The sequence below is a fragment of the Coturnix japonica genome, chromosome 12 (assembly GCF_054131305.1).
Source record: "Coturnix japonica strain WE chromosome 12, WE-NBRP24, whole genome shotgun sequence".
In the NCBI taxonomy this organism is placed as follows: Eukaryota; Metazoa; Chordata; class Aves; order Galliformes; family Phasianidae; genus Coturnix; species Coturnix japonica.
Genome location: NC_140674.1, coordinates 7983371 through 8009551, shown reverse-complemented (window position 1 = coordinate 8009551; position 26181 = coordinate 7983371). Strand labels below are relative to the sequence as shown.

Genomic DNA, 26181 nt, shown 5'->3' with positions numbered 1-26181 from the left:
AGCAGTGTATTTATTAATTGGTGGTGGTGGGTTTTTTGTTATTTGAATGTATAGGAGTAAAGCAGCGTTACCTAAAGGGGCAAGACAGAAATACTCTGAACTACTTAGTTTACTTTGCTGGGTTGGTTCTTAGCACATTCCAAATATGAAGCCTGACCATCTTTGGGCTGTGTGCTCCAACTCCTGATCCCTCTTTGTGCTTGTCACTTTCATAATATGTTACAGTTGGGGATTAAAATTGTGACACTTTAGTGCATTTCTAAACGGTGCTAATTAATACTAGCAGTTAGTATCAAAGGAGTTCTATCCAACTGTGCACACCATTGTGCTTCTGGGCAAGAGAGGATAGTCCATGGTTTTGGTGATTATTGAAATAATGTGATGATTGTGGTGGGTGTGTGGGGAGGCGTGTGGCTTGCACCAGTTTTGTCCTGATGTGAGTGGGGCTGTACCCCAGCCTCTGCCTGGCCCTGACACTGCATTGATCTCACAGTGGATGATGCATCACTCCCTATGGGCATATCACCTCCACTCGTGTCTCTGAGTGTTGTGTACTGCAGATTCACTTGATGTGGTTCAGCAGGGCTGGGTTATAGAGCATCGGGGATGTGCTGGGATCTGGAGGAGAGGAATTCCAACGACACAGCACGTCTTTCTCTGCCAATAACAGTGTCACGCAGCCTAACAGACAGCCATGTCTGAGTGTGAAGGATAGAGGTTCCAGCTGGATGTGCAGGGTCAAAGTTCTTCACGTGCTGATGAGTACCAAAGCCCAGGACTGAGCCATGCAGGTTGGCAGTGGGAACCCTGCACAGTGTGGGTAGGACGAACCCTCCCAGCAGGGTGCACACTGGGGGAAGCTCAGGGGTGTGCAGTTTTAATGAGAGATCCTACTCTGAAGGACGGGGGCTGAAATGCAGTATGAGCTTCTCTGGGTGCCTGCACTCCTGCAGCCTTCTTACTTACAGGAGATGCTGGCCCGATTCCTGCCATGAATGCACTCCTAGGCACTCTTACACTGCACTGAGTATAGCTAATCCTCTTTCATGGGGGGATAACTCTGCTGCAATAAAACGACCTTGTATTTGTTAAGTAAGTTATTATTTCTGTGCAAAGAGAAGCCTGAGTCTATAAATAATAAGTCAGAATTTATAAAGAGGACACCTGTGAACTTCTTGTTTCTGTATACTGGCATTGTGGCTGTAATTGCATTACAATGTATGCTAAAGCTGCTCATTTTAATTTTATATCTCGCCATTTTAAAGAGAAAATAGAAGACTCCATAGGTAGGATTAAGAAGCCGAGTAAGTTTTCTTAGTGCAGCTTCATAGGCTTCAAATGGGCAAAACCAGGCAGTCAAGCAAACGGAATCCCCAGGGCTGGAGCTCTAAAAACAAAGTGTCTCGGGCCTTTGGGCAGTGAATAACGCTGAACACCACATCTGAACACTACACCGAACGCATAGCAAAATGTATGTCAGTAAGTAATGTAGGTGCAGAGTTTATTATTCCACGGGCATTGCAATGCTAACGGTGAACGCACCCGGCCGCAGGAAACAAACAGAATCGAATGGACGAGGTCAGCTTGCAGATTGCCGGCTCCTTCTCACGAAGGCAGATAGAGGGATTTTTTCAGCGCTATCCGGAAACGGCACCATTGCAACAGTTTGTGTGTTTGGGCTGGGATGAGGAAGGAAAGCTGAAGCGAAAAGTTCTCTTTGGTGAGACGGAAGGAGGGGAGGAAGGGGCCGATGCTCCCCGGGGTCGGTGCCCGCCGCACTGCGGGAGCTGCCCGCGTTGCGCGTTCTGCCGTACGAGCTTATTTCGGGGTGTCGGTGTTGGTATTTGTTTACCCGTGTTTGTTTGAACTAATCGCCGCTCGGTGAAAGTCTGCGCCTGCCCTGCCTCCTTCAGCAGGCATTTAGCCGCGGTGACCAGTCAGGCATAAAAACGTGCTTATCTGCAAATGAATGGCAGCTCTTTGCTTCATTAAAGCCTCTTTCTCTTTTGGCACTCGCATTGTGACCCTTTGATATTAATTCAAAGGGCAATTAAAGAATGCGGCCCATCTTTGAAGTAAAGCATTCAGGGCAAGGAATGGGATGAACCTGGGACTCTGATGGACTGTGCGCATTCAACAGGCCCTTTCAAGGCAGTTTGAAGTGACTCAAAGAAAATGGGCAGGAGAAGGTCAAAGAGAAAAAAGGGGCTAAAGAAACAGTCTGTATTTGTTCGGAGTATTAGCCAAGCAAACTGCAAATAGCAACAAAATGAAACAGTTAATAGAGCAGCCAGACAGAGGCATGTCAATCACTTAACTTGAACAGCATTGGGCTAACCAAGGCTTCAGTCCACTGTGTTATCTAATTATCTTGGGAAAGCCAGTAGCTGGAAGTAATGGTATTGTATTTCTTTCTGCTTACTGCTCAGAAAAGGTGATAAATACTCACTGCTTCATAATTATTCAGCGTATATACATAAAGAGTGGTGGGTTGGTGGACTGGAGGCAAGCTGCTCCTGGAAAACCAACAAAAAACCCTTCGCGATTAACCTGGGGTGCAGAATGTGCACATTAGCATGTTTCAGAATCTTGTAAGGGTTTGCATATGCAGTGAGCGAAGGCATGCATGGTTTCCTCTGGAACAAACCTTAAAGACAAACACATTTACGAGCCTAGGAGAGCCTTTCTCTCTTCTCCCCCAAATGCAGTTTTAAACCACATATAATGTTAAGGGTCAGACTTTAAACCACAATAAACAATGAGATTAAGAGCTGAGGCTGCAGCTCTGTCTACTTAACATATGCTCTTGTACCTAAGAGCTGTGGCACACATGGTATGAGATTCCTGCCTTGTTTTGCCCTAACAGGGTAAATTAAGGACAAAGTTTCAGATTTTCCTTACAATTTTCTTTGTATTGTTGGTTAAATTATCCCCATGGGGCTTAATTTTCCACTGGCCTGGATTTATGCGTACCAAACAAGTACACAGTTTTATTTGCACAAATGGCTGTGCCCATAAACAGTCATATTTTAAGGTCCTGGCATGAGAAGGGATTCCTGAGTTTATCTTCACAGTTTCACTGAATTGTTGTCATTAGCAAAACAAGGAACTAACACCGACATTGCAATGTGAGAGCAGCGCTCCAATCTCCATCCAGCTGATGCAGGGAATTGTGTAATAACAGAAACACGGGAAGAAGTGTGTGCTGAGAACCACCTTGAAATCTATTTTACAGCACTACTTACTTACTTGTATCTTTTGAAACACATCATGGATTTTAGTTGGAAAGGGCGGCTGTTGAGCCCTATGGGGAAAACCTGCTGGAAGACTATTGGGGTTTGGATGTGCTGCTGCCATTGCTTCTGCATGAAAGCTTTCATCTCTGGCACAGTCCTGTTCTGTGGAGTCCCACTCACATTAATACGCCATCTTACATGGTTGGGTGGTGCTTTTGGGTTCACTGGGCATAACACAGTAAAGAATTGGTTGCAAAAAAAGCTCTGCACACATGAAATGGACAACGTACAATATGATTGAAATTGTTAAAAAACAAACAAACTTCATCAACAGCTGGAAATGGTTTACTATGGGGGAGAAAGAAGAAATCGTTTTTAGTCGCTGTCGTTGAGAAAACAAAAGCATTGGCACAGTCAATTAAAAATCACTTTTGTTAAGATCTTGCATGCTAAATTTTAACCAGAGGGACTTTTTTTTTTCCTTTTTTCTTTTTTTTTCTCCTGGCTACATTGCACCCTCCTTTGAACTGCAGTCTAACAAATAATCTAAGAGTATTTAGTGTGGTTGTGCTTGTATGAAGGGCTCTTCCATCATGCAAGCAGAAATGTCAACTTTTCTTTTATGGTGGCCACTTTATTTTTAATAAAGGACGAGAAAAGGAGGAATTCCTATATGCATCAGCCATAGCATAGTTTCAAAGCTATATATTAGTAGGAAAAAAAAAATCACTCTATATGAACACTTCACTGCCTAAGAATTCCAGCTGGAATAACTGCATAGAACCAGTGAAGTCTTTCTTATTTTGCATAGGTCCCTCCTGGTGTCTGTAGGGTTTTCTATGTAGTCCATTGAAGCTAAACCCATTGATTTTTTGGTTGGTTTTGAAAGAGTTTGTATGCAACCCCTTAGAGGAGGAAGTTAATATTATTAAAGCCTGTTGAAGATAAAGCTTTTTGAGGATCCTTCTAACTGTATAACAGCTGGTGAAGTATCAGCAAATCAGCTGAAAACAGAGAAGGTTTCTTGAAAGGGCATAAAACCTTAGCTGATGCAAGCTGCCTTGTCTCATATGCCAAGCAGTGCTTGGCACAGGGTGCATGGCTATGGTTGCCCTGGTTGGTGTCATTTGCTGGCTGCTCTGCCCTCAGTATCTCATGCCTTTGATTTTAAGCTGTTTCCAAATACTATTTAAGCCACTTGCTGCTGCTGCAAGTGGGAAGTGCTCTGTCCTAAATCCCTGGTAGGAGCTGTTTTCAGGAAGTGTTGGTGTGTGTACCAGAGGGGCTCATTGTGTTTTTTGGTAGTATACCAGTTCAGTAGGCTCTGATTTTAAATTTGTAGTGGAGGACCGAGAAAGGAAGCAACACCATTCATGTCATGAATGGGGCAAATAAAAGAAGGCTGGATGAAGTCATTTGAGCTGGGCTGCAAGGGAATTATCTCATTATCCAATGCCTAAAGGCCAGTTTTTGGAAGCTACGTGTGGATGGCAGCCTGTGTCAGGTCCTTGCCAATGTGGATCCTGCTGAGCTCCAGGGCAGGTCACCCAGCCGTGGGCACATGCCTGAACTTGGTGAGAAGGTTGCTTCCTTGTTCAGAGTTGAGTGTTTGACCTACAACCAAGCAGTTTCCTGAGGGATCTGTGAGGTGGGCTTCCTGAGGCAGGTTTTCTCATTTTTTTTTCCTCTTAAGTCTGGAGAGATTTGTCCAAAAAACCATGATTTGAAAGTGCTGGTGGAAGAGCTGGCCCTGGAGTTCTGCTTGCCCCCTAGCACCTGCCCAGGGGGATTTCTGGATGCTGGGAAGCATTGCAATTCAAAGTCAGCTTCCCCACCATCCTTGCCTCAAACTGAGGTCTCCTTTGCCCCCTGCACCAAGAAGTGGAACCTAAGTATTCCCTCCCACACGGGCTCCTTCCTTTCCCTGTACGCAGTTGTCTGATGTACCCTGCCCTTAGTTGTCTTCACTGAAGATCTATTAGTTGGTTATTTGCATAGAATTTTTTAAAGCAACCCTTATATTTTAACTGCATTTTGTCGGTACTTTTGGGAAATACTTTTGCCTAGCAAAAAAACAGAGCAGCTCTAAGAATATAACACTGTAATTGCTGAGGCTATGCTGCATTTTATAAACAAAAATAAAGGCTAGCTTCTTCATTTTGCTAAAACCCCTTATTTGCTGTGTCCCAGTGCTCCTTCCAAGACTGGAGGCCTCTCATTTGCTGGTGTTCCTTACCAGCCACTGATTGCTGTAATGCGATGTGTGCGATGTACACTTGATACATCATCTAAGCGCTGGAACGCGTTTGCTCTTTGTGCGATCCCTCAGCCCTGATGTAAACCAGGCAGTAGTGCAGCAGTTCCTGCCATAATGTAACACGATTCCAGGAATTAGATATTTCCATCCTGGAATGCACTGGGAAGTAGCAGCGGGGCTGGGCTGGCAACAGGCTCTGCCCTTCTCCATGCACACGATGTGTGTAGATATCTGCTAAAAGTGCGGGGACAGAAGGTACGAATTTGTGTGTGTGTATATATGTAACAACAAAAATAAATACACGCTTCTTTGTGTAGACAAATTACATTTCTTCTTTCAAGAGGTGAGTGTAAAAATTCCAGGCATTGGCTGGAAACAGGCACTGACTGCCTGAGCAGAGGGGCTGATCCCGCTGCTGTGCAGTTGTTTTGCCAGCAACTTTCGGGGCTCCCAGTGCTGTGAAGTTATCTGAAAAAGGTTGTGAGGTTGTAGTCTCAGATAAGTCTGAAAAGCAGTGCATAAAAGGAAGCTTTTCAGGACGTATTATTGTTCTTAGGGCGATTCTTTTTTTTGCAGTGTCGAGGCACTGGGGTACCATCGGAGGCTTACAAAGCTTGAAAACAAAGAACTAAACTCTAAGGTATTTTGTGTAGACTGGAAAGTGACTAAATGAAATAAGCATCCGTTATACACAAACTCAAATGAGGACAAGTTAAAAGGACAAGAGAAACGCTAAATAAAACATGACCAAAATTAATTATTACTAGAAAATAAGTTTTTTCCACTTGCAAACAATTGACGGGGTTTAGGAATCAAGTCTGGGGTCAAAGGGTCTTGATGGCCAAGTCAAAGGGCACTCAGAGATGTATATTAATGCATGTCAGCTCCTAGATCCTAGAGTCAAGCAGTAGTTCATAAAAGAAACAAGGCATCTTAAGAAGAAGTGTTATTAGCAAACGTCAGGTCAAAGTTTATCTTTGGGTCAGTGTGTTCTGGAGGGTCACCCATTCAGCGCCGGCTGCGGGCCGTGTCCTTAGAGCTGCCTTACTGCAAGGTGTGGAGGGAACACAGAAATATGAAGATTGAACCAGAGAAACTGGATGATTTCTTGGAACGCTTTGCAGAACTGAGACTTAAACTAAGGCATCCTTAATGGGAAAAGGAAAATGGGGATTGATTAAAAATTATTTTTGTTTTTACCTTTTAAAATCAAAAGCTAGAGCATCCTTTGGTATGGGCATAGAGGATACTCTGCAATGTCTTTGCACTCTGTCCTAAGCCGTCGGTGCTATTGGGGACAGATGTGGCTTTCTTCTGAAAGAGCTGACATAGCCCACGCCATCCCCTTTGATGCAGGGGTATTGTAAATCCCCCCACGTGGTTCCTCCTGGATGCTGTGCCTCTCCGAAGGAGCGTGCTGACCAGTTTGTCCCATTCACAACATCACCGCTTTCTCCTCTTCCCACCGCCTCGGCTGTGGGAACCCTGGCGCCCCGGGCACAGTGGCTGGGACGCAGCGCAACCCCGCAGGAATGCTCCCGCTGTGCCGGCGCACACAAAGGCTGCCTGCTTGCTTTGACAAGCCCATGCTGCAGAAAATCCTGGCGATCCTTTGTGCTTGGTGGTGTTGACTCGTTTTAGTTCCACGCTAAGATGCTCCCCCATTGAACCAAGGGGAAAAATGTGGACTAGCGTTCTTTAAAATGCTGTTGTGCTGCCGTGAGGAGGCACTTTGCTTGACTTGCTGAAGAGGTTGGTTTGAAGGTTGCAACTTGGTTATGCTTTGAGAGGGAAGAGCAAAGCCCAGCTATATGAATGATAACTGTGACTGTTCACTAGAGCTCATTATGCTGATGGTGAATAGTGATTAAAATACAATGTGCAGTGATAATCCGGAGTTTCTGAGAACCAGTTTGATGACAAGAAGCAACAGAAATGATTCCCTGTTAGGTTTTCCTTCTATGGTGTGAGTCTTGTATTCTTGATTTCTTACTGTATATAACGTTGTGCATTGGAAAGTCCTGAGCTCCAGAGATGTCGGTCAGCATAACGGAGAGCCCTGATGTGCTCGTGCAACAGCAACGTGCCTGCTGCTCTTTGGAGCAGGGTGGTTCCAGCCCGTTAATCATATCTGGTGCTTCTTGCTTTCTGAAGTTTGTGTCATTAAAGTATAGGAGAAAGGTCTCAAGGAAGAAGCTTAAGCCGTAGCAAGCAAGTTTTAATTTTCTTTTAGATGAAATACATTTCCTGCCTGGCCTTGGCAACTGGACAAAGCAGACGTGGGAGCACGTGATGTTTGTTAGGATTTTCCTGTCTTCAGCTGAGAGTCTCAGTTGGAAGCTGGGAGAGGACACGTGCCCATGCCAGGCTCAGGATCAGAGGTTTTGGGAGAAGAGTGGGGGGGGTTGTTGGATTTTGGGGTGTTGAGTTTTTGTTCCTTTTGTTTCTAAGCACTCACTGAACCTTTCCAAAAGTGGGAATGGAGAAGATGGGGTGGGCATGAGCTCAGCTCTGCTCTCAGGCAGTTGCTCCAAGGCATCCTGAGTGAGTGCTGTGACCAAATGCCGGTCCCCCTACAGACAGACGCTCCCCTCTCTTTCCATTTTTTGGGAAGGGCTTTAACAAGATTTTATTTTTCCACTAGCACAGAATAGGGTGGGGAGGAAAGGGGGGAGAGAGCCTGGAATGAGAAAGTGAAATGAGGAGAAGGGGAAATATTCCTGTCCTCACCAAGCTGCAGCCATGGTCTGAAAGCATGAAATGACGTGAATTAGAAACATGCCCAAACGACAGAGCAGTCGAACCTTCCTGGTATAATCTGTCATGGCTCCACTGAAGTTAATTTGAAAGTCTGTCTGTTCCTAAATAGGTGCAAAGGCCTTCCAATGAATTGCGTGTTACCATAGGAAATCATATTAAAGGGAATGGCATTTTAGGAGTCTGTAAGTCTTCAGTTTTAATGGTAGCAGCATTGAGTTCGATATAAACATCCAAAAGAGCTTGCGGGATTGACTTTGACTGTGCTTGTGAGTATGTATCCATGCTGCTAACCTATGAGTTTAAGCCCTGTAGAATAACTTGCATGGGAGCTGGGCACTGCTGGCCAGGAGCTCACCCGCTCCATGGAATGGGCTCATGAAACCAGGAGCTCAAGCAGCCAGGTTGGTTTGATAGCTCCTTCAGTGCGTTGGTAGGCTCAGAGGCTGAGGAGTATGGGCAGTTTGGGTCCTGCCAGGTGCTCAGCAGTATCAAGAGGGCTCTGATTCTATCTCCGTACCTCTTGTCAAAAATAAGAAAATAAGTTCTGGTGATTTATGAGAAAATAATTAGGACCTTATCTTGCTTCTAATGAAGCCAATGGCAACATTAGTTTACTGCAAGATGATGCCCATTATTGTCATAAACAATTACTTTAAAGGAGGAAAACAACTGCCAATTAAGACAAGCATCAGAATGACATTTTTTTCCACTGTACAGAGAATAATTTATGGCCAAAGGATTACTTTTGAAATTGTTTTGAATTCTGCTCTTTAGCTTATTAAATGAATCCTTCTTAGGAACTTGATTGCTAATTCACTTTAATTTAAAAAAGCCCCACTGTCTTCTTTGGATGTAGGCAGAGCCCTCAGGGCTCTATAAAGCTGTCAATATGGCTGTTAATTTGGGATTTCTTTTTTCCTCATGGCTTCAAGCTTAATTGTAAGAGTTGGGAAGATGCCATGGTTTTGGTTTGCAGGAACTCAAGTGTCTTAGGGGTTTCAGATCCCAACAGAAGTAGTAGGGACTCTCCTCCTGCTGCCACCAGATCAAGTTGGAAAAGCTGCAAGTGCCTGAGGAGAAGCAGGAGTCTGCTGGCAGCGGGTCCCACCTGGCTTTCATGCTGGAATTGGAGGTGGACAAGAACCAAGTGCCTTTGTCCAAACGTCCCTCAGCTTTGGGTGGGTCTGGATCCAGATCAGAATCTGAACTTTTAGTGCCTCGGGCTTGGCCCTAATTGAAGCCATACAAAACCACACATTTCACATGACTTTGATGCAAAACCGTAAATAGGCCCATTTTTAAAATTCAAAACAAAGTCCAGGCTTGCTTAGAAAGATCACAAACCTTCTGCTGAACCTCAGTGGTCCCAGGTTGTAACACAAATTCTAGACTTAAATTTAATATTATTCCTGGAGGAAAAGATGCTCATTTTCATCCAGCTAAATGTGTGACTGCTTGGAGACAGACAGCGGTGTCCCACTCATTGTGTATTATCTCAGAAGATGGTCTAGGCTTTCCTTCATGCAGACAATGACTGTAATCAATGTCCTTGTTTTAGATACTGATCACAGTGGTACTCATAGGTTTTGTGTCCTATACAGAACAGCATAGGAAGAATTCTGAGCAGTGTGGGATTGGAAAAGCAAAGTAAAGGTGAACCATGGAGCTACTATGAGATTCTGTTTTGTTAAGCCACTTTTGCAAGCTTTTTTTCCTAGGCAGTCAAATCACAAATCGAATCCAGGAATTTGAGTTTTGCAAAGCAGAGCAACATGACAGCTATTAATTGTAAGGGCAGGTGCTGATTCTTCTCTGAAGATTGCAGCCTGAGCTTTCGCTGTGAAGTTTCCCACTCCACATAATGGCTAATCTCTTCATATGGGATGATATGTGTTAGAATCAAATAAATGTCAGCCAGAGTGCAGCCGGTGTCCAACTTCGTTTGAAGGGTGTTATTTGGTATCTGCCCTTAGACCGGGATTTGGAAAATCTAACTGGTGTGATGAAGGTACTTGTCAGTGAAAACCTCACAAGTGTTTCCAGGCCATCTGTTGCAGGGGCACTTGTTGTTTATATTGCTCTGGTAAGCAGGAGCCCTGCTCACCAGCTCGGGAGGGCTACCCACACCCATCTTAAGACCAGGTGACGTCAGCAAGACTGGATGTGGCACTCACACAGCCAGACCCAGGCTCCCACATGATGAACAGTTGTGTGTCCATCTGGGAAAGCTCTCTTCTCACACATTTCACCAGAGAGCTATTCAGATTCTCCCCATTGCTGTTACTGGGTGCTCAGCATCACGTATATAACCCTTTGTGGTGGTGCTTGCAGCCACATGTGGAACAAGTGGAGATTGTGTTTGTGGTGCCATAACACAAAGCAAGATGAAGCAGGAACCAGAATTTTTTACAGCTAGATAATTAACACAAAGCTTGAATCACATCTTTTTTCATCTCTTCCTCTCCCCTTGTAACGCTGAGGACCTATGGGAAACTGAGAGATCCTTTGGATAGATGCTATCAATTAATCCTACTGCTTAGCAATTTGAGATAGTTTCATAGAGATTAAAGATTGTAGCTAGGGAACTGGGTATTATCATGACTTTTCTGAATGTGTGTGTTTGCAACTTGGCAAATGTGTGGGGCCATTTTTACTGTTGTGATAGAGGATTTGCACTCATTTTGGAGGTTAGGACCATCAGCTGTAATTACTTGACTTTTTCAGCATGAGAGATCACCTGGCAGTGAACTCTTCTTCCTGATCCAGAAAAAGCAGAGGCTGTTTTACTGAGTTCAGACTTCTTGAAATTTTTAATTTATTTAAAATCTTACCTAAAACTTTTGAGGAAAATCTCTGGATCTTTTTGGCACCAAGGTAGAAAAAAGCTGGAAAATAGGCCATGTCCTTACAGCATCTCAAACTCTGCAGTTTTAAGTAATATACGGGGTGGGAGAAAAAGAAAATAATGAAAGAATCCAAATGTTAGTGTCCAGGCACAGCCTGCAGGGTGTCCCTGCAGCAATCCTGCTGCTTCTGTTCATGTCTGGGGGGAAACAATAAAAAGTCAGCGTGCGTATCATGCAGAATTTGGTGCAAAAGTTACATTTTCAGTTTTTGGGGCTGCTAATAATTTGAAGAGGCAATGGTCAATTTATTATTAATATCTGTAGGGGTTTCAAAACAGGTGATGTAAGTGTGAATATGTTTAGTCAAATAATACTTGACATCTCTACTATTAAGCATTCATCGGCAGCCATTGTTCTTGTAGGTTTTCAAGAGCATCTGTCAACAAGTAGTAAATAAGGCCAAATGTATGGCAATTAAATATGGCTGTGGTAGAGAATAGGTCCCTTTCCCTATAGACTGGACAGAAGAATTGTGGGTTTGCTTTGGAAATTAAGCTCTTCGTGTTTCTTTTGAATAGGTAGCAAGCTGTATGCCTTCCTTCTCTGTTAGCAAATTGAAGTGTTAATGTCTTTATGGTGCAGTGCATGTATAGAGAGGTTTTCTTTTTATCTCCCAGATATCAGTTTTCTCAATGTCTGCCTTAGGAAATGTCTTGCTTTGTCCACCTGGTGCACATATGATGGCACAGTAAAGCCAGGTGGCACCTGCGAGCTCTGGTAGCTGCTGTGAGGTTCATCTGCTCACATTCCTCACTTGAGAGGACTGTAGTGTTGATGTGGAACTGAGGCTACCTACAACTTGCTGTGTCAGTGTTGTTTTGAGTTGAGGACAGTTTGATACAGGTGCTAGAGCTATTTGAAAGGTACAGAGAATGTAATAAAGTAATCTCAATCCACACTGCCTATGCAGTGAGAGATTGCTGACAGCTCAATTATTGCAGTGCTTTAACTCAGTAGTACAGTCTCGTTATTTACCCAGAAACTCTTTCATTTGCTTTATTTCACTTCTCAGCTGACAAATTCCATCTCCCAGGACACTCAGTGTTTTCAGCCTTAATTGATTACCAGTCAGCTGATACTGCCTTGAAGACTTGCTGCCAGTCCTTTCTTAGTTTGTTCTGTGAATTGTGCAATATCCTCATTTGGATCTGAGTATTCTGTTCCTTTCACCTTTTGTTTTTTTAATTTTTTTTTTGGTACATTTAGGAGGCAGTTGTGTTCTTTTGTGATGAGCCCTCTGGAGATTTTTCCTTGAAAACTGATAGTGATATTTGAAAGAAGGCAAGATGTTGCAATACTTGAATAGGAGGCTCGTGCTTTCAGTGTTACAGTGGATGCTCCCTGTGGGAAGAACTGGAAAAGCCCCCAGCTGTAGGAACTCGTGAGCTCCTAGAAAAAGTCAGCTGGGTGTGTTTGTGATGACTCTGTGCTTTTCAGAGGTTCCTCCTCTCTGTCAGCAGAGGATATTCAGGGATGGTCTGGAGTGACTCAGAGTCCAGTGACAGAGTTTGTCCTGGGCACTTTGTTATGCTCAGAGCAGGCATTGTTACAGCCCTCTGTGAGAACTTCTTTCCCTGGATCTGCTAAGACTGATGGTGAGATCGAGCAAGGGCAGATCATACCTGCAGGTGCCCATGTAGGTCTAACTGAGGGATCTGTCTTCCCTGACATAAGCTGGGAGGAGGGGGCAAAGTTTTGTGCCCTCCCTTAGCAGCTTCTGTGAGCATTAGGTGGTGGGTATACGCATACACTGTGTCTGCACAACAGCGCTGGAGTGCTAATTGCAGTTCCTTTATATTTAGTTTGCAGCATAAAATAATTCCCAACACATATAAACAGCGATGAAACTACAGAGTGGGATCAGCCCACGTGCAAAGCTGCCAAGTACTTTAATGTTACTTGTATCAACAAAACAAATCTCTTTTTAGAAGAGGTGGGAGAATAAGGAGAGATTTTTGTAGCTGTTGTATTTGCCGTTTCCTCTTCCCTTCCTTTCACTCCAGAAATTCCTTATCCTTTCATGCACTGTTGAGAATTAGCCATTTATTCTTAGTGCTGGCGATGCAGTCTTTGATATTTAAAATGGAATGTGTTCCTTTTTGATGCTCTGTGATTCTGAATGAAGTACATGCTAGCAGGTTAATGGCGCAGAACAGTTAGATACTGGCTGTTTTTTTTTCTCCTCCTTCCTTTCCATATTATTTCATCATTCCTAAGCAAAATACATTTTCAAAACGAGACTGTAAGTTGCCTATTGTTTGTGCGGTGAAGTGTTTTCACAGTGCTGTTATTCTCTTCTGAGCTGAAATCGTTGAATAGCGATGAGCTGTCACATTTTTTGTAAGTTATAACTGCATCAAGCTGTGCTGACAAAATGTTCCTGCATAACTGTTAATATGCATTGTCATTTTAAGCATGAAACAGTTTAGCTAATGATTTATCTCTTATAATGCAGCACTTGGGGCAGCTGTATGATTTGTCTCTTTAGCAAGTCAAGTAATTTCTTTAACAAAATGTTAAGCACAGATGGGCCATAGGCTGTCAGTTAACCATTATTGTGCATGCATCTGCTTGCCTTCAATGCACTGTTTTATGTATTCAGTCACTTACTTAGGCACAGCTCCCTGAAAAGCGGAACCTACTCTGATTGGCAAATAAAATGTTCATTTGTCTCTTCTTCCTATTGTTTTGTTTTGGTAACACATGTCAGCAGCTCAATTACCCAGTTCATTAACAGCTCCCAATGGACATGATGGCCAACCCCATGATAAGGAGGGCGATTGTGGCACATATGGTCAATAATAGCCTGTCTCTTGGCAATTGTAAATAAAAGTCACTGTTGGCCATTTCCTTTTACCGCAGCTACTGTTTTCCTTTTTACTTAGCTGCACAAAGCACATTTCTCAATGTGAAACAGTCCAATCAAAATAAAAATACCATCCACTCCTCTCTAGCACCTCACTTATATCACTGTTGCAGCTGTTTTTCCCTTTCTGTGTTGTATTTCCAGCTTGCAGCTTGCAGGAGATGCGACTGCTGTTTGCCAATTCCATTAACCAATTAATTACTCTTATTAATCAGTTTAGTTAAACAGCAACAAATTTTCTCCCCATTTCTCTCATTCTCTCAGTTAAGACTTCTGTAAAGTGCCTGTGGAGTTTTAAAAAAGCCATTTACGATGTTTTTGTAAGTATGCCCTTTGCAAATAGCAGTGGTTTTCAAAGGGGGAATTGAAGTGTGACTTAATCCTTGTTAGATGAGTGAAATTCATGTCTACAGCACAGGGCTGCTTTTGCGTTTTGCTTCTTGTTTTTAAATATATCATAGTCAAAATGCCAGTAAAAAGGGTTAAAAGCAGCTTTACAGTTATTTGTATTTCTCGTGGTATTAAGTTTTCTGTTGCTTTCTAGCAAGTTTGAGAATTGTTTTTCATGTGCTTCCTGATCTTTATTTTTCACTTTTTTAACAGGAACATGCAGTACCATTAGCATATTTTATCTTAACCCCACTGGAATTTTTTGTGGCTTCTTGTTTTTCTTTGTTTTTCAAAATCTGCTTTTCCATCAAAGCAGAGGAGTCTGACTGCTAACAAGGTCTGTGCTGAGCTCCAGCAAGGTGAAATTTGGGGTGCGGAATCTCCCTGTAAACTGGATACCATTGCAGCTTAGGATCCTGATAAACTTAACCAAAAGTGCTTTGGCGGGAGAATCACAACCCTCAGTTTTATGATGCTTTTCTAAACTTCAGGCTCAGTCTCAGCTAAAGGTGCCGTCTGGTTGCTGAGAGTCCAGAACAGCTCACAGGTGGTGACCACAGACCTCCAGCACCTGTCCCCACCGCCAGCCATGCTCACAACCACTGCTCAGCCTACACGGGGGCTGAAGCACTGGGGGATTTGTTGAGTGTCAGGCTTCATTTGCCCAGGTTTGACAGGCACAGAACTGGCAGGCTGTGCCCTTCCTGATGGCCCCTTGCTGTGGTGAGGAGGGGGAGAGGGACCTGGCCTCACATTTCTCCCAGAAAGTGCAGGAAAGCAGAGGGCTGGCAGTGAGATGCTGGCTTGACTCTAGAACTTTAACTATATTTTCTATGCAAATGCCAACCCGTAGCAGGAGGAGAGGGAAGGATGGTAGGGAAGATGCTGGTAGGAAGTAACATCATTGTTTTATTTTCCTGTGGATTTTATTTTGAGGAAAGAAAAGACTCATGGAGTATCTCTGGTCTGTCGACTGCTGCCGTGCCTGCTGCTGAGGGTCTGCCCCAGTGCAAGTGGGAGACCTGGGGGAGCATCTGGCCTGGCTGTGTGCTTTCTGTAGGGAGTTCTGGGGTGAGCCTTGCGGCCCAGATCCTGCCATGGCTTCCTCTTCTATCTCTCTTTTCAGTTCCTCTGCAACAGTGCTGGGCCCCGGTGTGGGCAGAGGTCTCGTGGGGCCGACTCCAGGTGCCGGTTTCAGGCCGGGGAAGCGTGGATTAACCCCTGCTGCACGTCCCCTTCCCCCGGCCGCCCGGCCCCCCGCCCGCCAGCCCGGCCGCCTCCTTTGTGCCGCCCGCATCCTGCCAGGCAGGTGTCAGAGCCCTGAATGCGGGCGAGGGCCCTGCTGATGGATACCACAGATGGAGCGTGGAAATCGGCAGAATGGGCCTCAGCCACAGGCCATTTCTTAGGACCCAACAAAAGCCTCCAAATAAGTCAACAAAAATCCCAAAGATCACAAAGAGAAAGTGTCATTTGTCATTTGCCGCGGGTCTGTGTGGGGGTGGTGGCCCTGCCGTGCTCCTCCTCGCTTGCACCCGAGCCGACACGCCGGAGGTCACCCACATCCCCTCCTGCCCGGCGGCACCCGGCAGCGTGGCCAACACATGGAGGTGCTGGGGCCACGGCCATGGTGCTGGGAGCACGGCCTGCACAGCTCGTGCCGTGTTCTAGCCAGACCCCTGGGCAGACAACCTGTCTACAGGCTTGGAAGAAAGGGCTGTGAAACATTTTATTAAGTGGCTGCCAGAGGAGCTGTGTCATGGCAGACTACAGGACGGCGGCCCTCTGCCTGCCTCTGTGGAGCGCGGTGTGCTGCATCTATCATGTATGGTTTTTAAATGGTTGTCATGTTTTTGTTATTTAATTATTCAAATGAAATGTCTTGCTGAGAGGAGAAACAATCCAGGGAATGACCTCTTGTGCATTATTTTGTCATTTGGTTTTTGCCCCGACACGTCTATTTACAGTGTTTGGAAAGCTGATAATTGCAGAGCTCCATGTGACCTGTGAAGCTGAGCAGGACCTTCCTGCTGCTGCTGCGCTAACCAGGATGCAGCCTCTCCTCAGGCCACCAGGCAGGTCGCGAGGGGCTGCGGGACAAATGATTGCCCTTTAATGCTGTAATTTCTTCCTTAATTAAACGTCACGGCTCAGCTACTGGTGGTGCTTTGGGCTGCCGCCCCTATGGTGCTCCATGTGGGGAGGAGAGCAGCTGGGATCCACACTTACAGCCTGCAGGGTTGGAGTGCTCACATTGCCAGGATAGCTGAGAAGGTTAGCAATACACGAAGCGTGGGTCTGTGAGGGTGGAAATAGCTAAAAACAACCGCCTTTTCCTGTGCTGAGCAGTGTTATGCTGTGGAAGCTAGTGCCCATGTTAGCTCAGTGAGAGGGTCGTAGGCAGTGGCTATTGAGCTGATAGCAAATAAACACTGCAAAGGCTGAGGTTTGTCCAACTTGTGTGCTTAGCCACTGCTCTGGTAGGCTTCTCACCTATATAGACATTTAATAATAGCATTGAAAAAATAATAAGGACAATATCTTTGTGCATTTCTTATAATGCTTACTGTAAAGTAAAGCTAAAATGAAATCAAGATAGCTTCTTGTTCTCACCGCTGTGTGAACAGAAGGTGCAGGGAAACACTGTAAGTTTTTACTAAATCTTTCTGAAATATTTTTAGAAAGATGATTATAGTCTCCCTGGTATCCCCACACAGGTAGTTGAGGGTCTTGAGGGCAGACATAGAGCAATAAATATCCACTCTAAATTGCGCCATTTAAGACAGTTTGCCTCACTCATGCACATGTAGGTGTGCCATGGGTATCTGAGGCAACACAGGGAAATGATCTCTTTTAAAAGTCCTGTGTTTTCTTTGTTTCTGAACCAGGAAGGCAGGTGTCACTGACTCACTGGGGTTGGGTTTCCAACTAAAGATTTGGGATTTGTCACTATCTCAATCTGTTGTTTATCCTGGGGTGCCCTAGATTTGTAACCTCTAGAAGGAATGAGCTTGAACTGCTTGGGACAGCATGTTTGTGCTCATTCCCCTTTGTCATGAGAGACAGTATCCTCCAGAACAGCTAAATTCAGTCTTATTTGGGGTAAAGCTTTACACAAGTAAAAGACTCAGAGTTCGATGTTCCCACTGTGCATTTTGATAGCTTCCACAGAAAAGCCTCTTGGCTACAGTAATTATTTTCTTTGTATGTAGAAATTCATAAACTCTTTGGTGAAGCTGTCTGTAAAAGCACTCTTTCTTTCCCAAACTGTAAGACTAAATAAATAGATTAGGTGTATTTATTAGCTTTGAACAGCTTGAGTGAAATTGGAAATGGAAAATAGCTAAAATTGAAAGAGGTGAAAGGTTTGAGCTGCAGCTTGAGGAACAGTGGTTTCTGTTCTGGCTTTGTGTTCTCAGTTACTTTCAAATAAATCACGTTAAGTAGATTATTCTAAATCAATGTCTCTATCAATAATTTATTTGGAATCACTGAAGGAGTAGAAGCAGTGCTTGCATTTCCACAAAACAAGCAGTGTCATCATCATTGAGGAGTGTCTGCCCTCTTTAGGTGGTTTTCCTTGAAGGCTTGGGGAGGAAGGAATACTTGTTGCCTGGGATGCCTGCAGATGCAAGTGAAAACAACTGGCCTTGGAAGTCTTTTATGTGTGTGTGTGTGTGTGTGTGTGGTTCATTACAATTTGTTGGAGAAAGAGAATGTGGTTGGGTACTAGGAGAGGCTTTGTTGCCCTCATCACAACTGTAGCTACGGGCTCAGCCTGACTGGGCTGTGGATGGTGTTCATTGTCAGCAAGGTTAGGGCAGTGCCACTTATCCTTTTATGTGAAGTATAGTAACCAGAGCTGATCACTGGTTCCGATTTTGCTTTAAATGGCTGATTGCAAGGGGTGGTAGGCCCTGTCTTGGGAGTAGATGTGCTGTACATGGTCTGTTTCTTGATGACCCTCCTTAAGTACCAACTCGGGGCACAGTAGGAGAGACCTCTGGTCCAACACCTGGGCTGGTCTGTGCTCACATCCTGGAGTGGTTCCTGAAAGCTGAGCCGTTGGCACACACCTGCATCTGCCTACAGCCATTGCCTGTGCTGGGAAGCCTTCCAAGCCTGGGAGGAGTAATGGAGAACTGTAAGGCAAAGGAAGTGAAGTGGTCTGTGTGTTTCAGTTTTGGTTGTTTCTTGTATCTCCTTACTTTTGTTGTTGTTGGTTGGTTGTTTTTTTGAGTTAACACATGTCTGGGCTGTCCTAGGGTTATTAGGTGGTCCTAAGGCAGGCAAGTATATTGCAAATGAGCAGAAATGCTTATATGTGCCAAGATACACCAATACCGGAGTGTAGGACAAAAACTACACAAGACATAAGAAATATTTGAATACGTAGGAGAATTCCTTTCTTCGTTGCTGCTTCCCACAGCTTTGCTGTCACTTCCACAACCATTTCAGCAATAAGGATTTACTTATAGGTCTGTAGGGAAAATTTCATGCACGTGCATCTATATGTTTAAGTTGCAAAGCGCAACACACTGTGTGACAGATGTTTCTATCTGTGCAGCAGATAAGGGAAGAAGGCTGCACTGATGTCTGATTAGATGAAAGAATTGCTCCAGGTTTTTAAACTTGAAAATTATCGGAGTTAAATTGCAGAAACAGATTAATTCATTCACTCAAAAAGATTTCTAGAGGTCCCTGTCTATTTTTGGGTCAGGAAAGCGTGTTAAACTGAACTGCTAATTGTTTTGGTTTGAACACACTTGCACGGCATAACATTTAACTCTGATTTGTTTCTCCATTTATTTGCTGTTTTGAAGTTTGCCAATTCAGTTCTGAGTCATGGAGATAAAGGCACTTTTTCAACATAAGATATCAGCAATGCATCATTTTTTTTTTCCCCTTCAACTAAAGCTAATGTTTTATTTTTATTTTTTATTTTGAGCATCAGCACCCCAGTCTGATGAAGGCTCTGATATCGATTCTGAACCAGACTTACCTTTAAAAAGAAAGCAGCGTCGCAGCAGGACAACCTTCACAGCAGAGCAACTGGAAGAGCTGGAAAGAGCTTTTGAGAGGACACACTACCCTGACATTTATACTCGGGAAGAACTTGCACAAAGAGCCAAACTCACGGAAGCACGAGTTCAGGTATGAATGTAAAGGCTGCCTAACAAAGGGAAGTTCTCATTAACATGACAGTCCTTTAATATTCTCACACGATCCTGTTGTAGGTTAGAAGCTACAGTATGTAAAGCCTCAGGGGTTTTTACATCTGTACACGGACAATGATTTTCCAACTTTTAAAAACAACAGTGTAGTCAGCCTTCACAGAGGAAGGTCTGTTACCCCAGTTTGTTTATTTTATGCATTTGACAGCACTCTGCATATAATCAGTTCAGCTGTTGCGCCAGTTTATAGTTATTTAACTGATTTCATTTGTTGTTGTTTGGGTCTCTCAGGCATTAACAGAGGAGAGAAAAACATTTTAAAAAGGACGTGTTTATAGAGCTGTGCAAGTGAGCATGGTAGCTGGTACAGTATCTACAGCTTACTATTAGGTTAAGTTTTGAAGCTGACTTGATTTAAACCTTTAAATCTCCTATACCCACTGTATATTTAATTCAAAACAAAATAGTCAGATGGCTTTTTAGGTCTTCACATGTTGATCTGTTGAACAAGTGCTGGAAGAGTAAATCATAGAATTGATATAAGTTAAAATAATAATAAAATAAATAAAAATAGAAGCATGAACCTGGATCTCAGATGTCTGAAATTGGCAACTAGAGGCCAAATAATTCTGGAATAAACTGGATCTAGGAGTTCAGGTTCAGATTAAGACTTGCTCTGTTCACAACACAGAATCGTGTCCTGTGAGATGTCTAGTATTGCAGGGAGAATCCTCCAATGCTCCTTCGTTAATTGACATCCACGAGTGATTTGGAAAAGAGTATCCAGTTTAAATCAGTCCAAACTGCTGACAAGAAAAATGAGGGTAACTTGTGCACTGACCAAGGATCCAGGTGAATTTGGCTACTTTGGTGAAGCTGTTTTTGTGGTTTGACCCTTTGAAACTCAGCCTGAGGCATTCAGACTCTGCAAACTGAAATAGGCGATTCAGAATATCCCTCTGACCTTATGAGACAAGCATGCCTATTGTAGCCTGCCTGCATTTACTGGGTATCTGTCTTGAAGAATCCTGACTTCGTCAGTTTTACCTGCTAAATGTTTTTGCAGAGGACTTCAGACCAAATTTCTTGCAAGTGTTTGTTATGACTGTGAGAGAAAATCAGATGTATGGATGAATTTGTCTGGAGGGCAAACTCAGTGGTGCATGACTCTCTTCTTAAAATGTTTATTAGGTATAATGCTTGCAAAACAGCTTTGTATCTAAACTTGGGCCAGGTAAGACCAAATCAAGCCCTGGAAATCATCCACACACAAGCATAATAAAGATAGCTTCCTACATACGTCCCCTTAGCAAGACAAACTGGATGTAGGATATGATGGTTTATGTTAGCTTCAGTGGAAAGATACGATAAAATGAAAAAGACCTTGTTCGTGTTTTTCTAAATCAATGACCCACAGCTAGAAGAAAAGCAGAACTCTCATTAACATAACAGCTGTCTTAATGTGGCTTTAACCCTGTGACTTTTTACATTCCTTATGGCTTCCTTGGTTCCCTTGAGACGCATCTTGTCTCACACCACTCCTATGATCTATAGCCACACAAATTCCCCAGTACCTCTGACATATGGATATTTTGCCTAACCCAGCATGGAAGAAAGTTTCCAGTCAATCAATGATTGAAACACCAGAACAAAACCTTTCTGGCTTAGAGATGAGCCGGGGTTGAAGTAGCCAGCCTGTGGGTAGTTTCGTAGTGCACTCCATCTGTCTGGTACCCTTGAAGGGCTGGCAGAGTGTTTTAGCAGTGGATTAAGGGACACAGGATTTTCCTTATCAGCATTCAGCACCTCTCTATAGCCCCTTAAAATAGCCACGTATGATAGGCATGAAATAAAAGAGGACCTGTGAAAGGAAATAGCCCTAAGAGACTTGAGCCTGAGAGGGCTGGAGGGCCATACTGATGCAGCATTTAAGCTTTCTTAGTCACATTTCTTTTTTGGTAAGAGTATGAAAGAGATCAGAGATACCAAATTTTATATGGATATATATACAAAGACCTCTTTGACTGCTACTTGATTAAATATTGTGTACAAGAGTATCATGTCCTCTTTGCAGCCCAAATCTGGGTGACATTTGAACATTATTTTTTTCTCTTGAGATTTTCTATAACGATTGATCTCATAGGGTTGTTTTACATTGCCTACGATATTAGCTAATTAATTCTTAACTGATTATGACAGAATGAACGAGCTATCCTTTCAGCCCCTCTATGCTTTGCTTTTTCTAACTGCCACTCCCGTGCATCCTCCTTCCTTCTATTCCCAAGGTAATCTCCGAACACTCATGAAAGGAGGAGTCTAAAACCTCCAAAGCATCTTTTTTTCTGACTTTTTCACTGCTGAAGGGTGGCCAGGCACGTGTTTCTAAGCAGGCTGGTTGGAGGGGGTGGGGAGAGCCACCTCTGGGTTCAGATCAAATTTAGAATGTTTCAGCCCCTAAGGGGAATTTTTTTGAAAGCTATGAGCAACTGAAAACAGACTTTACACTGTTAATGTTATTTGTGCATTTAAATTGTGGGGACAGGAAAGGCTTTTGGGGTAAGAAATGTTGAAACAAGCTCCATGTTGCAAGAATCACAAGATACATAACTGTAATTATCACGAGTACTTAAGCACTGTATGTAAAAAGTTTAAACGCTCCCTTGAATTCCTCCTACACTGCCTTTGTGCTCCAGGACTCTGGGAGTCTCTTCCATAGTGTTTGAGCCTAGATGTCATGTGGAAACAGGACAGTCTCTGCTGCCTCTTCTAAGGGCACACGGTTCTTTTCTTCACGTCAGCTGCATCAGGAAGGGAAAAGTTAGTTGATGTGCATTCAACATATATCACTCAAAAACTTAAGTCAGGTCCACCCGGCCTAGACTGGCCCTAAAAAAAATAAAGTGAGTCTCTTTAGTATGAAGTTACAGCTTTCCATATTGTGAATTAAACTCGTAAACTTCCAATAAAAACTCATTAAGCCATCATTAAGTTGCAGTGTTGACTCTTCAGGTCTACAAGCCTATTTTTACCGAATCAACCTTGGGGCTAATTCCAAAAGTGAAATTTTCCCCACTGTAGATAAAGATCAAAGGCTCCTTCTGAGCTTCAGAGAAACACAGTTACGGTTTCTGTAACAAACAGTGCATAAGGAATGAAGTAAGTAGTGTCTCCTCTGGCCACTTCTGGATTCCCATACCAGGCTTATTTTAAGTCCTGGTTGAACTGGGTGAGTTTGGCAGCAGAGTAAGCCCTCAGTCTATAGGCTGGGGATGGGTTTGTTCATTCTCATGTCAACCCTGTGGTAAGCTGGGGTAAAAAGCTCTTCACAGCTTCAGTAAATAGAAGTCCTAAGGGCTCAGAAGTCTTGTGCAGCCAGAATAAAAATGGGGGGGAAAAAAAGGAATATTTTTACTATTTTAGAGAAGTGATTGCATGTTGGTTAACTTTTCTGTTCACTGTGATGTGTGGAAAGAGAGAGGGTTTGGAGAAGATAGAGGAGGGAAAGGGGAGAGAAGCAGTGATAACTCTTAAGCTGCTGGTATGATTTGAAAGATCTGAACTCCAATCTCTGAGCTTTAACAGTCTCAGTAGCAAACAGTGAGAAGCATTCACTGGGAAATCAGGGGAGGAAGGACCTGTGCCAAAAAAAATCTTTATTTGCACTCAGCTCCTCTGGAATGGTTTGAGCTCGTGCTCCAGCTGCATAGTCCTATGGGGAGATGGGGTAAAGGAATGTGGGGTGGATTCAGAAACATTTAAGACTTCTCAGCAGATCTTTACAGATATTCCTGATGTGGTTGATGGAAAATTTATAGCGCCTCTTTTTCAGGATGTCCCTCTTGCATCATAAATAGGATACAGAAAGAAAATGCTGTGTGTGTTCTTGTAATAGATAACCTTGCAACTGCAGTATTATTATTAGGTTTTTTTCCTGAGGTAAAGCAGAAATTCATACGGATAAATTAGCCAACTACAAACACATGCAGGCCCAAAAAGACCTTTATAAATATAAAGGAGAAGAAAGGACGTGATGTTGGATTCTCTTTTTCTGGTCCCTACTGCCTGTGTACTCTAAAATTAGTGGCGTTGTAATTTAGAACTGCACAGTTCATTGTGCTTATTAGTGGATACTGCTGAGTTGCAGAACCACTCAGCTGCAGTGTTTTAAAAGGAGTTGTGCAGGACTGAGGCAGTAACGTGTGAGAGTTGAGTGTGTTGGATCACGTTGGGAGGTAGTTGGAATTCTTGATTCCCTTCATTATTTTTTTTTGTTTGTTTTTGCTTTTTGGAGGAAGGAAGAGGTGGGAATATGGCAAGGAGGCAGGTATGTGGAAAATATCAGGAGGTAAATGGGGGAAAAAATGGCCCTTTGGCTGAAATGAGAAGTACCGCTAACAATTCCTCAGTCTTTTGACTTTGCATGCTTTTGGCACTTACGCTTGCAATGGTCAGGGCTGTGTTTTAACAAAATATCCACGCGTTTCCTGCAGAATTCACATCTCAGATGTTTTGTGCTGGTGGTTTAGAGATGTTTTTCCCTTAAAAGCACATAGAGCACTCTGTGTTTGTGATCAGGCTGTTGAGATGTCAGGGCTGATTACACTGCTATGTTCCCAAGTGAATAAATGCATCTCTTAAGGACTACCCTGTTGAGATCAACAAAGTAAGATGCTGGCATGGTCGCTTGCAAACTACTTAAAGGAAAAATGATAATAAAAAGCAGGATCTGGATATAAGAAAGCAGAAATGGGAGAAACTTATTAGGTCACTTAATCCATTCAATATCACTACAATGTATATACATACAAAATTATATTATACTTATTTAATATTTTATATTGCAGAGTGATTTCTTTTTTGTCAGTCCAGTTCCAGATGTGTGAAAAATTGGGTCTTCAATGCTTACTTCCTTTATATTACACTTTTTTTCTTTCTTTTTTTTTTCTTTTCTTTTTTTTGCACTATACTCTCACTCTTCTTCAGTTCTATTTTCAAGGCCTTCAGAGATGTAAATTTTGGCCAGACTCTGTGGTTAAACTTTGTTTCCAAATCGTCAGAGTAATTTACATTCCATCTCTGAAAGTGACACTGAAGCTGGGGAGCCGAAGTCTCACCAACACGAACGTGCCTTGGCTGCGAGCATGGCCTCACTTTGGGTGCTGGGGTCACCCAGCAGGCTGCCTTTCCTCTGCCCATTCACGTGTTTTCACAACACCAAGCACAATGCTGACCTAATTTAGAGCTAAGGCCCCAGCACAGGCAGGTCACATTTCTTCTGATGCAGGTCTGTTGGTGTAACAATGCTGGATTTTGAGTTTCTCAAAGGCAGAAGCTCTAACATCTATTGCTTTGCTTCCACGTGGGAATTCAGTGTGGCTGCGGTGACTGCAGCACAAAGGTGATGATTGCTTTGCTCAGAAGTGAGGCTGTGGAAGGATGTGAGTATGCCATGGGGAATCTGCTAGATTTGAAAAGTCCACTTCATAACATGGGGATTTTGGCATTGTGTTGAAACTCGCTGAATGGAAATGTGTTTCAGTGATGTTGGAAATGAGCAAACAAAAGGAAGCATTTCCCTGGGTATTTACAGCGTGCTTCTGAGCACACACAAGGCTTTGTGGTGATTTTTTTTTTTTGCCTTGTCTTAATATTAGCAACATTTTTCAAGATTTCTTTAATTAGAGGTAATGATGCATGTGGATTTTTCATAGGTGTTGATTAATTTTTTTGTCCTGGACTTTTCAGAATAAATTAAAGCAGCTGAATGTAGTCTAAGTAGGATAACATGATTTCAAACAGATATAATTTAACTTAACCTACAAAGTGTGTAACTGCTTCTGCATAAAGTTTGGTATCCGACTTATGGTATTACGTAAAACATGAATCAAGTGTTTGAATTATTTAGCTTAGAGTCACTTTGTTTTGACTTTATTAATCTGATTTTCAACTTTTTAACTCTCCCATTTCACTTTCTTCATGTTACTTTTTTTTCTTACTGTTAGACTGTTTCCTCTTTGTGCTTCATTTCACACAACACCCAAGGTCTGCAGTTACTTGGTGAGGAGTAGGAGTTAAACATGACGGTAAACCACATCTTTACTGTACGGATCCAGGTCAGACTTACCATGTTTCAGACACCAGCCATCATGTCAGAAGGGACAGGCCACACTAGGCAATAAAATTTCTTGTGTTAAAATGCCCAGAAATCACAGCTTCAGTGAGTTCACTTTTGAAGATGTGTGATGGTAACTGCTGGGGCTACACACATGATCATTTTTATGATAAATCCTTTTTGCTTTTCCCAAGGTGGATCCAAAGACCATTAAAATCAAAGGAAAAGCAAGGACACACATGGATGATGCCCCCTGTGCTTGCTGCTACAATGTTTTTGTGCCTTTCCATCACTGGGTAGCAGAAAGCTCGTGTGGTTATTGTGGCAGTGAGTCCTTGGTGTTCGCAAAAGGCCTTGTGGCAGATTCTTTGTGTGGAACAAACTCCTGTAGCCATATTCTGCAGGGGATAATTTGGTAGAAGCTCTCTGCTGTTGTGAGTGTTTTGTTGAAGTCACTTTGGTCTGCCCAGCAATGGTAAA

General features: G+C 43.2%; 1 protein-coding gene across 4 annotated transcripts in view; it reads left to right on the top strand.

Moving 5' to 3' along the window:
• Positions 1-26181, top strand: part of PAX3 (paired box 3) — a 63095-nt gene that overhangs the window by 19027 nt on the left and 17887 nt on the right. For 2 of the 4 annotated variants that reach the window (XM_015871340.3, XM_015871338.3), the window contains exon 6: positions 19370-19569. In XM_015871340.3, the coding sequence (XP_015726826.1) occupies positions 19370-19569 (200 nt within the window). Of the gene's footprint in view, positions 1-19363; positions 19570-26181 lie in introns of all 4 variants that reach the window. The other 2 variants (XM_015871337.3, XM_015871335.3) reach the window with 1 other exon arrangement.